General features: G+C 42.3%; 1 protein-coding gene across 1 annotated transcript in view; it reads left to right on the forward strand.

Annotated features, from left to right (window-relative positions):
- LOC115370070 (T-lymphoma invasion and metastasis-inducing protein 1-like) overlaps positions 1-11875 on the forward strand; it is a 66957-nt gene that overhangs the window by 45140 nt on the left and 9942 nt on the right. The window contains exons 15-18 of the mRNA XM_030066889.1: positions 1805-1905; positions 10226-10411; positions 10983-11051; positions 11415-11540. Coding sequence (XP_029922749.1) covers positions 1805-1905; positions 10226-10411; positions 10983-11051; positions 11415-11540 — 482 coding nt within the window. The remainder of the gene's footprint in view (positions 1-1804; positions 1906-10225; positions 10412-10982; positions 11052-11414; positions 11541-11875) is intronic.

An 11875-nucleotide genomic window follows, 5' to 3' on the forward strand; every position in this document is an offset into this window, starting at 1 on the left:
AATTTTCAGGTAGGAATATTCACTGCATTCACTCGATCATATACATGTATACATAATAAACATTTTGGTTTGTTTTAAGCAGATATGCATGCAAACATGTTACATTATAATGAATTTCCAGCGAATTTTCGGGAATTTTATAACTGGCAATAAGTCTTTTACATCGCTGTGGAGAAATTTTGGCCTACTCTTCTTTACAGAAATGTTTGAATTCAGCCTAATTGGGGGGTTAAGGCCTGTTTAAGGTCATGCCACAGTATCTCAATTGGATTTAAGTCTGGACTTTGACTAGGCCACTCCAAAACCTTCATTTTGTTTTTGTTTTTTTTTTAAGCCATTCAGAGGTGGACTTGCTGGTGTGTTTAAAAACTGTATTTTATATTTACTCAGGTTATCTTTGTCTAATATCAGAATTTGTTTGATGATCTGAAACATTTAAGTGTGACAGATATGCAAAAAAATAAGAAATCAGAAAGGGGGCAAATACTTTTTCACAGCACTGTATGTCCCCCTCAGCAACTAAAAACAGTGGTGATATTGATGCTGACATTCATTTTATTGATTATTGTTTATTATTGCCCCATTCACCTTAACAACAGAAACAAAAATTTCCAAAATTCCCAAACTTGAATTTCCATGGAAACTTTTTAAAAACCTCATTCAAATTGATGACAAAAAAAAAAAAAAACGAAAATTCCCAAAATTCCCGAGCCGAATTTTCCCGGGAATTTTCGGAAAAATTGGAAAAAACGTGACAGCAAAAATCTCCTGAAAATTTCCAATATTCATGAGCGAAAATTCCCACGGTCATTTTCGGAAACTTTCCAGGAAATTTACCGGTAACTTTCCACCCCTTTGCAACACTAGACTACACTGAAGGGGAGGTCTGCGGGCAAACACCGTCTATCTAAATAATTGAAATAGTTTGACTTTGCTGAAGAGATGGATGATTAGTTACCCAGTTTTTTTTTTTCAGTTATTTGAAACGGCACCAAGGCAGCTGTTCTCATTTGTGGGTCCAACCGCTCGGAAAATTCAAACATCAATACCTAGGAATCCCGCAAAGTGGAGTCTTAAAATCCACCCAGCATGCTGCACATTGATGTTTACCAGCGTGGCTTAGTCTGCGATGCTTTACACCAAAGGAGACCAAAGGCGCAGAGACACAGAGTGTTTGCTCGCTGCGGTTTAGGAGGCGCTTCTTACGCTTTGATTTTTTTGCTTTTTTTTTTTTTCCATGTGCACCGTTGTCCATACCCGATACCTGAATTTCATTTTGGTCCATCTGCTGAGCCTCAGTTAGGGAGGATGGGCTGTTCTTGGCTGCCGTCCCACTAAGTGATTTAGGCTGATGAGACAGGTGTATTTCTTTTACATAAAAACTGGGCCTTGTGCAGCCTTAAATTTCATGCATTTTTTTTTTTTTTTTAAAGAAGCTTCATTGATTTGTAATAGACATTTCGAGGCACAAAGGGTACACTTGCCATTCTCATTTGTTTCCTAATTTGTCTTGTCCAGCCAGTGCGTGGGAAAAGGCCACATCTTTCATTCATGTCTGTTCAAAATGGGTTCAGTGCCCTTCATTTCAGGCGCCCGGCTTAGAAAGGGCACTCAATGGAACTTTGTGAAATAAATCCTATACATTTCTTTGAACTATTAATTGGGCCCGTCTCGGAGGACAGCAACCCTAGAAAGCCATTAGATTAAAAGATTGCGGTGAGATTTGGTTGCAGGAAAGCTGACTATGGCTTGTTTGTGTTTTTTTTTTTTTTTTTTTTTTTTTTTTTTTTTTGTGCTGCTGCAGAGGAAATCCTTGATGACGGGGTGGGACTGTTGCTGGAGAGCTCAGGAGACAGTTTGGATGATGACTCTGAAATCTTCAGTGAGGCTGATGAATGCAAAAAGGTAAGAACATGATTTCATTACTTTTTTTTATTTTTTATTTTAGGAGTTTGATTGAATCTCACCGTGTGCTATGCATCAACAGCCTCCTAGGAAAATGTCTTGATGGCACATCTTTCATAGGATCTGCCTGGCTCCCCTCCTCGTTTTCTGCCCTTGTCCTTGTCCTTCAGAGCTTCTTATTCAGCTCGCTGTTATGTAAAAAAAAAAAAAAAAGAGTACTTAAGGAGAGTTGGCTGTTTCTAATATGCCATCTGCCTCTGGCTCATGTAGCTTTGGTTACAGAAGCAGCACAGTCTCCATATTTACATGACGTTAGATTACATTACATTGCATCCAGGTGCGAAAACCACAACTTTTTGGCAATCGGTCTGCATCAGCATTTTAACTGCAGTCAGTCACCTCCGACATGATATTGCAAATCCCGGCAAATTGGCAGATCAGAACAGTCTTAAGGTATCGGCATTGTGAAGCTGAATGATTTCCTTCTCTTCCTTTACACGGCTTGTAAATTCAATTTTAGCCGCCCGGAGTGCATTAACACATAGCTGAATGAGGTTTATCCCGTGCATTTATCGAACAAGCCACAGCAACTTCTAGACATGAGACAACTTACTCACTTTGGATGTAAGAGCTTCTCGATGGATGCCTCTGCGATGAAGCTTGCCCCTCTAATTACGTGATTATGCGTCGTGATTAAGATCATTTAATGAAGGAATTTTCACATTAACTCTGGAGAACGTAAATTAGCAGGCATGCACCAGAAGACAGAACGCAATTGGCTGGGACAACCACAACTAAAGAGGGAGAAAAAAAAAAAAAAAAAAAACAACCTCATGACAAAATAGGAGTTAAATGAAACTAAAAAGCCGTGTTTTTTTTTCTATTCAAGTAAAGCGGATCCCCCAGTGCCGTGGCTAACAAGATGACAAATTCTTCTTAAGCTGTGTAAAGACAGCCTCAGAGAATTAAATAAAAAAAAAAAAGAAAAAAACTAACATCTGAATGAGATTAAAGCGTCTTCTGCTTACAGCAACGCGCAGATTGACAGTCTGCAGAGTCAGAAGTCTTCAAAAGGCCACCGGGTTCCTGTTCATGAAATGTTACAGGAAGGATGTCATCTTGTAGTTTGTTGTAGCTATTATCTAACATCCGTGTACTTTTCTATTATAGATACAGTAAAAAATACAGTAAAAAAAAAAAACTTTAAAATATTAATGTAACCTTCAATCACAGTTAAGGTTGTGGCGGTGTTTTTTTTTTTTTTTTTTTTTTTTTTTTTATCTTCCTTTGTTAATTTGTGCCTTGTGTCTTTCTCAGCTTTCTCACTTTTTTTTGTGCTGACTGTCCCACCTCTATCTGAGGGTAGATGTCTGCAGATGAATCATTAAGTTATGGGCATACTTTCTCTTTTGTGTGGCACTGAAAGCATTCGATGAATCAGCTGGAGAGGGGCAGGGGTGGCCGCACGTTAAAAATATCAAAGCTCAGAGATGAGCGAAGATTAAAGTCTTTCTATCTGAAATGCGGTAATGACTTTGGGTGGATTTGCACCACGAGCGCTCTAATAACAGAGCGAAATGATAACAGTGTTTCGCTAAGTGATCCATTTTTGGCGGTGTTATGACAAGCTCCCCCCCTTGCACACCCTTAGAAGCGCCCCATCAACGCCTTGGCGGCTATTTTCTGTCTTGTCAACTCCTCGCGGCTCCAAGTTTTCGTCATCCCAGTGACAATTGAAATGTCACTGTAATTTGGAGAAGTTTAAGTGGCGGAGAGGAGCTCCAGGAGAAGGTCTGAGCGCCACTCGGAAGCTCAAAGCGAGCCCGGCTAGAGTTTGAGCTGGAGGTCAGGGCTTTGAAGGGGCGAGCGGTGATGTGCGAGCCACGTGTTTAAGTCCGGGCACGATGGGCGTGTTCACCAGAGCTCAGGTGGCAGTGCTAGTTTAAATTAAATGTGATCGCATTCACCTGTTCACTTTTTGGGCGTTGACAGAGAGGAGGTGAGTCTGGGAGTGAATATTTTCTGCATGTAGAGTTATCAACGTGAAAGAATAAACGGTCAGAGGCATATCTTTGAAGTGGAGCTGAACTGTTTTACATACACTACTCACAAAAAGTTAGGGATATTCGGCTTTCGGGTGAAATTTCAGGATGAACCTAAAATGCATTATAACCTTTACAGGTGAACTTAATGTGACCTTCTGTAAACTTTTGAATGCACATGTCCAACTGTTCAGTGTTTCAGTACTTTTTGCACAAGTTGCTGTTCTCTAACAAGGAGTTTAACGGCAAAATTCACATCAGATGTTTGATGCTCCAGCTCATCGAGGTCGTATCATTAGGGAACGGCTGCTGGAGACTGGGGTACCTCAGATGGAGTGGCCTGCACTTTCTCAGACCTGCATCCCATAGAAAACCTATGGGATCAGCTGAGTCGCCGTGTAGAGGCTCGGAGCTCTGTACCCCAGAACCTCAATGTCCTGAGGGCCGCCCTTCAAGAAGAGTGGGATGCCATGCCTCAGCAGACAATAAGTCGACTTGTGAACAGCATGAGACGTCGTTGTCAAGCTGTAATTGATGCTCAAGGGCACATGACAAGTTATTGACACTGACATTTTTTGTTGTGGTATATCCACCACTGCACTGCAAAAACGCAAAATCTTACCAAGATTATTTGTCTTATTTCAAGTCAAAAATGTCTTATTTCTAGTCAAAATATCTTCACTTGAAACAAGTGAAAATTTGCTTGTTTCATTGGAAAAAATTGCCAGTGGGAAAAAGTGAAAATTCACTTGAAATAAGTGAAAATTAGCTAGAAACAAGAAACAAATTTTGCCAATGAAACAAGCAAATTTTCACTTGTTTCAAGCAAATTTTCATTTGAAACAAGAGACAAATGTCTAAAAACAAGTTACTTCTGAGGTGATCATGTCTTATTTTAAGTGTAATGAGATATTTTGACTAGTAATAAGACATTTTTGACTTGAAATAAGTTTTTGCAGTGTGTTGTTGGCTTTTGTTTCAAGAAATTGTTTGAGATGAGGAAATCACCAGTGTATGCTTCTACTTAAATGCCCTACTTTCATGATATAATATCACTTTAGCGTGAACTTTTTACATTTTCCATAAATTTCACCCGAAAGCCAAATATCCCTAACTTTTTGTGAGCAGTGTATGTGTGTCAGTGTGTTTCTCCCGTGTTTGCTCCCTCGCAGCTTGTTCGGACAGCCGAGGCCTACATATACAGCCTCTATAAGTAACGTGTACCTTAAGTTGACCTCTGCTGGCAACAAAGGAACTGCAGTGACTCTGACACATCAGGGAGTTTCACTTCCAGATAAAATATGCTGGCACAGTGAGCCACAAATCTCAGCGCCCGGCCAAAACGTTGACTCATCCATATTGATCAGCTCGGTCAAAGTGCTGCAGAAACACTGTGGTCATTTTGTTATGACAGAAAAAAAAAAGCGTACTTATGGACTCTTTAGGGTGCAAAAAGTCTCCTTAAAGCATATTATAAAACACGTATTGGTGATGTATTGCTTTATTATTTGGCGGTCGTGCTGTTTTTCTGTTCCCGTGGTTACCGGACTGAACACAGGCGATGTGATGTCACGTTCAGGTATTTGCAGCGCGGCTTCATCCGACATAGACAGGCAAAGAAAATCACCTGTCTGAAACTTGAGGTTGTGGTGTCAGGCCTCCAGAATCAAAGAGTAAGGGCTACTGCTCTCTCCACCTCCACACCTCCACACACACACACACACACACACACACACACACACACACAGGTGAATGCAGCAGGTTCCTGCCAGCTCTCTGGAAGGCTGTCATGAGTAATTGTGGGAAATGCTGGAAATCACTAACTGAACCAGAAGTGGACAAGGCGGGCTGACGGGAAGTGGATACAGCAAAAATAGTAAATTGCAACACTCGTGTGATGCGCTGCATGTCAGATGACATGTAGCAGTGCAAGAGGATCCATGACGGTGACAGTGGACAAGGCCTTACTGCTAGCTGACAGATTCAAGGCAGTTCCCAGAATGCACCCTGTCTGTTGAGGGGATTAGTGCATTTATCACCACGTCTATAAAGGCTGTGATGGCCAACACGTTCGCCTCAGATCGTCCCCTGGATCCGTTCGCTTGCTGCAGAAGACGCTCCCGTGCAGACTCTCCTGCAGCCAGCTCCCTTGCACTTCCCCTCTCCCCATCTCTCTCCCCCTATTCCTGAAATCCTGCATTTATATTCCACTGCGGTGTGGCTCGCCCAGCCAATCCTGCTCCACCGCAACCTTGAAGAGGAGACTCCATCCTCTCCTGCTCCTTTTCCTCCCCTATGCTCTCTCTCTCTCTCTCTCTCCGGTCTGGAGGATTATCTGGGCTCGTTTGCAGTGCTGCCGGAGTTGGCCAGATCCCCTCACTCGCACACTGTGCGTCTTGAGTTTTGCCCGTCTGTAGAGGCGACAGAGAGAGAGAGAGAGAGAGAGAGAGAGAGAGAGCTGCACGGCAGAATATTAGTGACAGAGTACTACAGCAGATTCTGAAGGCGAAGGAGGGGAGTTGGAAGGCTGTAAGTGCTGGTGGGCGGAGAGGAGGAGGCTGAGCAGCTTTACTTGGCTGTCATCCTTCATCACGACCACCACAACACACCGTCTCCTTTTTTTTTTTTTTTTTTTTTTTTTCTTCTAACGAGACGAGAAAGGGAAGGAGGAAGGGTGGAGAAATGTTTTGGAGAGGCGCAGCAGTGTAGAAGTGACACTTTCCCAAGGCTGGAGTCTCTCGGTTGACACTTTGACTGTCTCTGACTGTCCGCCTGCACCCGGCCATGTCTGTCCTGAAGTGGAGCAGCAGGCACAGCAAGCGCTCCTCAGAGTCCATCTATGACATGCTTCATCTGGTGAGATTCTTTAATTGCATCCTTTTTTGCTTCCTCGTAGTCGGCGAGCTGTTGTTGTCTTATTCCAGCGAGAGCAAGCACCTTTCCCTCTCGCGCTCGACTCACGCCTCCTCTTCGCCTGCAAGGACAGACAAGAGGAAGCTGTGACTCACCGCCACATCGCAGGAACCTTCCCATTGATCAGCAAAGCGCTCCGCTGGATGCCAAAGTTAAATACTGCATGTAGGCGTCGGCTTTGAGGAGAATTGACCCCCGAGGAATTGGACTCTACATGACTTCTGACCGGCGGCCCCCCCGACGCTTGTTGTACTCGCTTTGACTGCTGGAGAGTTTTCTCTGTTGGCATCCCGAGTGCCAAGCGCTCTAATCTCAGGCTTATCTCGTCGTTTCAGAAAGGACGACGCGCTCTCTTCTCCCCGCTCCATCAGAGGAGACTGGCCGGGAGTTGGTGCTTTGAAACATTGTGTTTAATCTATATTTCAGTCACCGTGGGGAAGGCTCGTCTCCGGCGTCTCGCGGCTCGGTCCATGACAGCCTCTCTTATCTCCACATTGTTCTTTTCATTTGATACCAGCAGTAATAGTGTCTACACACTGGGTGAAGGCTTTCTTTTTCTTTCTTTCTTTCTTTCTTTCTTTTTTTTTTTGTTGTTGTCTCGCTCTGTCTTCCGTCAGATGCATCTTGGCTCTCTGTGCGTCCAAAGCTGCCATCGTGTTAATTAGCCTTGACTGTGATTCAAGACTACGACTGCACTCTCCACTGAGAGCGTCTTATTCATATTAAAAAAAAAAAAAAAAAAAAAGACTGATTGATCTTGGCTGACCAAATCGGAATGGAATCCCCAGGATTTTTTATTAAATAAGTTTTTGTCGTCCTCTTTTATCATTATTATTTATTTTTTTTCCTGTCTGCTGATTTGTTTGGATTCTTTGCGGTCATGTGACACCTGAGTTGCTCTCCAGGCGTAAGCACTTTTTATGAAGACGTGTCATTACATCAGCCAGGTGTTGCAGGAATAAGTGCAGAATTGCTGCATTTGGGGAAATACAGTGTGACGTGTGTATTTATGCCTTATAAAGCAGATGTCAAATAAATCTTGAGCATTTTACATGTGGACTTTTTTAAATTATAGTCTTTTATAAAGTCTGCTCTGTAGTTTTTATTCATGTCATGTTGACTCAATTTAGCCGCTGACTCGTGATTTGAATGGTTTTCCACAAAAAATAATATTAAAGTCTAACGTAGAAATAAATTGTCCCGCAGAAGCTCTTTCACTTGTCATATCGCAGATTCATTTCACCGCTTCCTGATTTATCTGTTGATAGGGAAGCGGCCTGATATTTTTAGGAACGTTTGTCAACACAGACAAATGGGAGTTGCGCCGTTTGCATAAACGCATCTCCGCAATTGCGAAATAATAAACCATACCTCCTGTGATGAGCGTGCACTTTCATTTGCTGGTCCGCAAGAGGAGATGCGAGCATGTGATTAGATAATACAATTTTTTTAAAATGAGATTTCTTTTTAACCAAAACAGTGCATTCCTTTCTTGTTTATTTCCTTTCATCGTAGTTTAGTTGATAATAGAGCATAAAATTGTTTCCGGTATTGTCTTGGTTCTACTCATCAGTTATTGTTTGAAAAAAATATATCAAAATTGCATTGGTGAAGAACGCCATGCAGGCCTGATATCACAGTATATCAGCATAGACATGTGTATGTTTCCATCTGTACATCTATATCTCTCTATCTGCCTGGCTCTATATATCCATGGTGCTGTGGAGGCTGACGACCGTCCAAAAAATAGAAAGCCGGTAGCCCAGACCACAGTGAAGATTACTCATCTCAGAGTGATAATGCCCCACATTCTACAGTGGTGGGATGGCAATATTAATATTTCCTGGAGGAGCTCGGAGGTGCCACTGGATAAATTGCTTCTCTCTGTCCTACAAAAATCCCTCTGTTCGCAGCCCAAGGCCTCTCGGTTCTCCTTCTGTTATGTTGACATTTGTATTTGCACACGCCGGCGTACGTTCACCTGCTGAGGGCTCCTGTCATGTCGCCGGAACCGTTTGCTGCCCGTGACTTTCACCGCCCGTCTTTAAACTTTGCATGTCATCTAAATTCATGTTATTAAAATAGTAGTGTAATAATAGTAAAATTAGATCTTCTATCAGATGATTTAAACATCAACCGAGGCCAGGATTCGATTACACTGCAAAAACTCCAAATCTTACCAAGATTATTTGTCTTATTTCAAGTCAAAAATGTCTTATTCCTAGTCAAAATATCTCATTACACTTGAAATAAGACATGATCACCACAAAAGTAACTTGTTTTTAGACAATTTTCTCTTGTTTCAAGTGAAAATTTGCTTGAAACAAGTGAAAATTTGCTTGTTTCATTGGCAAAATTTGTTTCTTGTTTCTAGCTAATTTTCACTTATTGCAAGTGAATTTTCACTTTTTCCACTGGCAAATTTTGCCAATGAAACAAGCAAATTTTCACTTGTTTCAAGAGAATTTTCACTTCAAACAAGTGAAAATTGTCTAAAAACAATTTACTTCTGAGGTGATTATGTCTTATTTTAAGTGTCATGAGATATTTTGACTAGAAATAAGACATTTTTGACTTGAAATAAGACAAATAATCTTGGTAAGATTTTGCGTTTTTGCAGTGTACCGAGCGCAGAGCTGCTCTCTTTGCTTTCTGTTTTTGTGCTGACACAAAGCCAAAATATAGTAACTATTAATTAGGTATCAGTGGTAAGGCTGGAGCCTGTTGCGAACAATGCAACTGTATTAGTTGCATGGAGGCTGGGGGCTGATTGTGGGTTATTTCTGGTCCAAAATGATAGTCTAATGCACATCAGGGCTGGTCTCCAAGGCAACCTGTACAGTATGTGGACAGATACTCTTGTGTATATTTTGATTCTGTGAAAGAGATGAATCATTACACCACCCGGCTGTCAGTAGGAGGAAAACACAAGGGAAACGAGGGATGAGAGTGAAAGAGAAGGAGGCGGAGAGCCATTGTTATGACAGACTGAAAATAGACCAAATTAGTGCAAATGATTTTTTTTTTTTTTTTTTTTTTTTGTTCGGCGCTCCCTCTCTGCCTCTTTCCCTCCTCACTCGCTGCAGAGTCATGATTATAAAGGCTCATGAATGCGTGCATGTCAGCGGGGGGAAAGTGGCATGTGGGCCGATCAAAGGAGAGGTGCTGATAATCTGAGCCGATGCCACAATCCTGATCAATCGAGATTTGGATCTTGCTTCCTTTGACTTCACTTTGGAGGTACATATTTCATCACTTATTTCCCCCCTCTCCTTCTCTCTCTCTCTCTTTCTCCTGTTCCTGCTCTTTCTCTTTCCCCTCTCTGCTGTTTTTTTTTTTTTTTTTTTTTTTTCTCTCCTTCATAGAGTACTGAGCAGGTCGCTGCTTTCTGCCGCAGTCTCCATGACATGAATCCCTCTGAGTGTGTGTCCTCTTCGCCCAGCCCGGACTCCCCCTTCCCACCGACGGCGACTCCTCGACAGCTCTCTGACGCCGACAAGCTCCGCAAAGTCATCTGTGAACTGGTGGAGACCGAGCGCACTTATGTCAAAGTCAGTTATCACCCATCTGTGTGTGTGTGTGTGTGTGTGTGTGTGTGTGTGTGCTCTACCTGTCCATCGATCTGTGTTTGTTTGCCATGGGTTTTGTTAGCCCTATATGTTTCCTATTCCGCATGGCCAATCCATATTTATCCCCGGGTCCCAGGAGATGTGGAGGGGAGGGGGGGGCAGCTGTGCCCTTGCCTGGATATTGCCTAATCTTTTTCGACCCAGTATAAATGTGGCCCAGTGGGATAACTGGGTTAGCGGGTGCATATAATGGGATAATGTCAGTGCAATCTAAAATGCTATACCTTATTACAGAGGACATGTCTGTGCTAATTATAGAAATCCGGACAGACATGAGGCTATTAATTTTAGACGCTGGCGTTTATCCGCTGTCTGGTGATACAGCCCTTTGAAAAATGTAATTGTGCATGACAGATGGTATGTGGTAGCACTTGAATCACTTTTTTGTTTGCAGTCGTAAGATGGATGCAAGTCCCTGTTTTCCACGTCTGCTTTTTAATGCATCGGCTTAGACCAGCCTCCAAGTCAAAGACGAATCTCTTTTGTCTTGCAGGATCTTAACTGCCTCATCGGGAGGTATTTAACCCCACTGCAGAAAGAGACCTTCCTCACTCAGGATGAGGTACGTAAAATATTACCTGCGCGCCTTCGAGGGGTAGTTGGCTTTTAAATGCCAACGCTTTTGAAATGCTCCCGTGAAAGTGTGTTGCATAATCGTGTGGAGAGACGCTGCATATGAGGATGAGAGAGAGGGAGAGAGAGAGAGAGGCTTTGCGAGTAGAGAGATGTTTTAGGTGCACTTCCTCTAATATACGACATATGGATACATTATGTTTCTTACCATCTTGATGAGCCACGCGCAGGCTGCCACAGGGGACCAGTATCATATGCACCACATAAAAACACTGCGAAATAGCTCATAATTTTGTGAAAATGAGGAGGAATTACTTCATTATTTGGTTCAACGGCGTTTCTTTTCCTCCAGCTGGATGTGCTGTTTGGGAACTTGCCCGAAATGGTGGAGTTCCAGGTGGAGTTTCTCAAGACGCTGGAAGACGGGACCAGGCTAGTCCCAGATCTGGAGAAACTGGAGAGAGTGGACCAGTTCAAGGTACACCCCATGTTTGTGAGATACACACCAGCACTGCAAAAACGCAAAATCCTACCAAGATTATTTGTCTTATTTCAAGTCAAAAATGTCTTATTTCTAGTCAAAATATCTCATTACGCTTGAAATAAGACATGATCACCTCAGAAGTAACTTGTTTTTAGACAATTTTCACTTGTTTCAAGTGAAAATTCACTTGAAACAAGTGAAAATTTGCTTGTTTCATTGGCAAAATTTGCCAGTGGAAAAAGTGAAAATTCACTTGAAATAAGTGAAAATTAGCTAGAAACAAGAAACAAATTTTGCCAATGAAACAAGCAAATTTTCACTTGTTTCAA

The sequence above is a fragment of the Myripristis murdjan genome, chromosome 13 (assembly GCF_902150065.1).
Source record: "Myripristis murdjan chromosome 13, fMyrMur1.1, whole genome shotgun sequence".
Classification (NCBI taxonomy): Eukaryota; Metazoa; Chordata; class Actinopteri; order Holocentriformes; family Holocentridae; genus Myripristis; species Myripristis murdjan.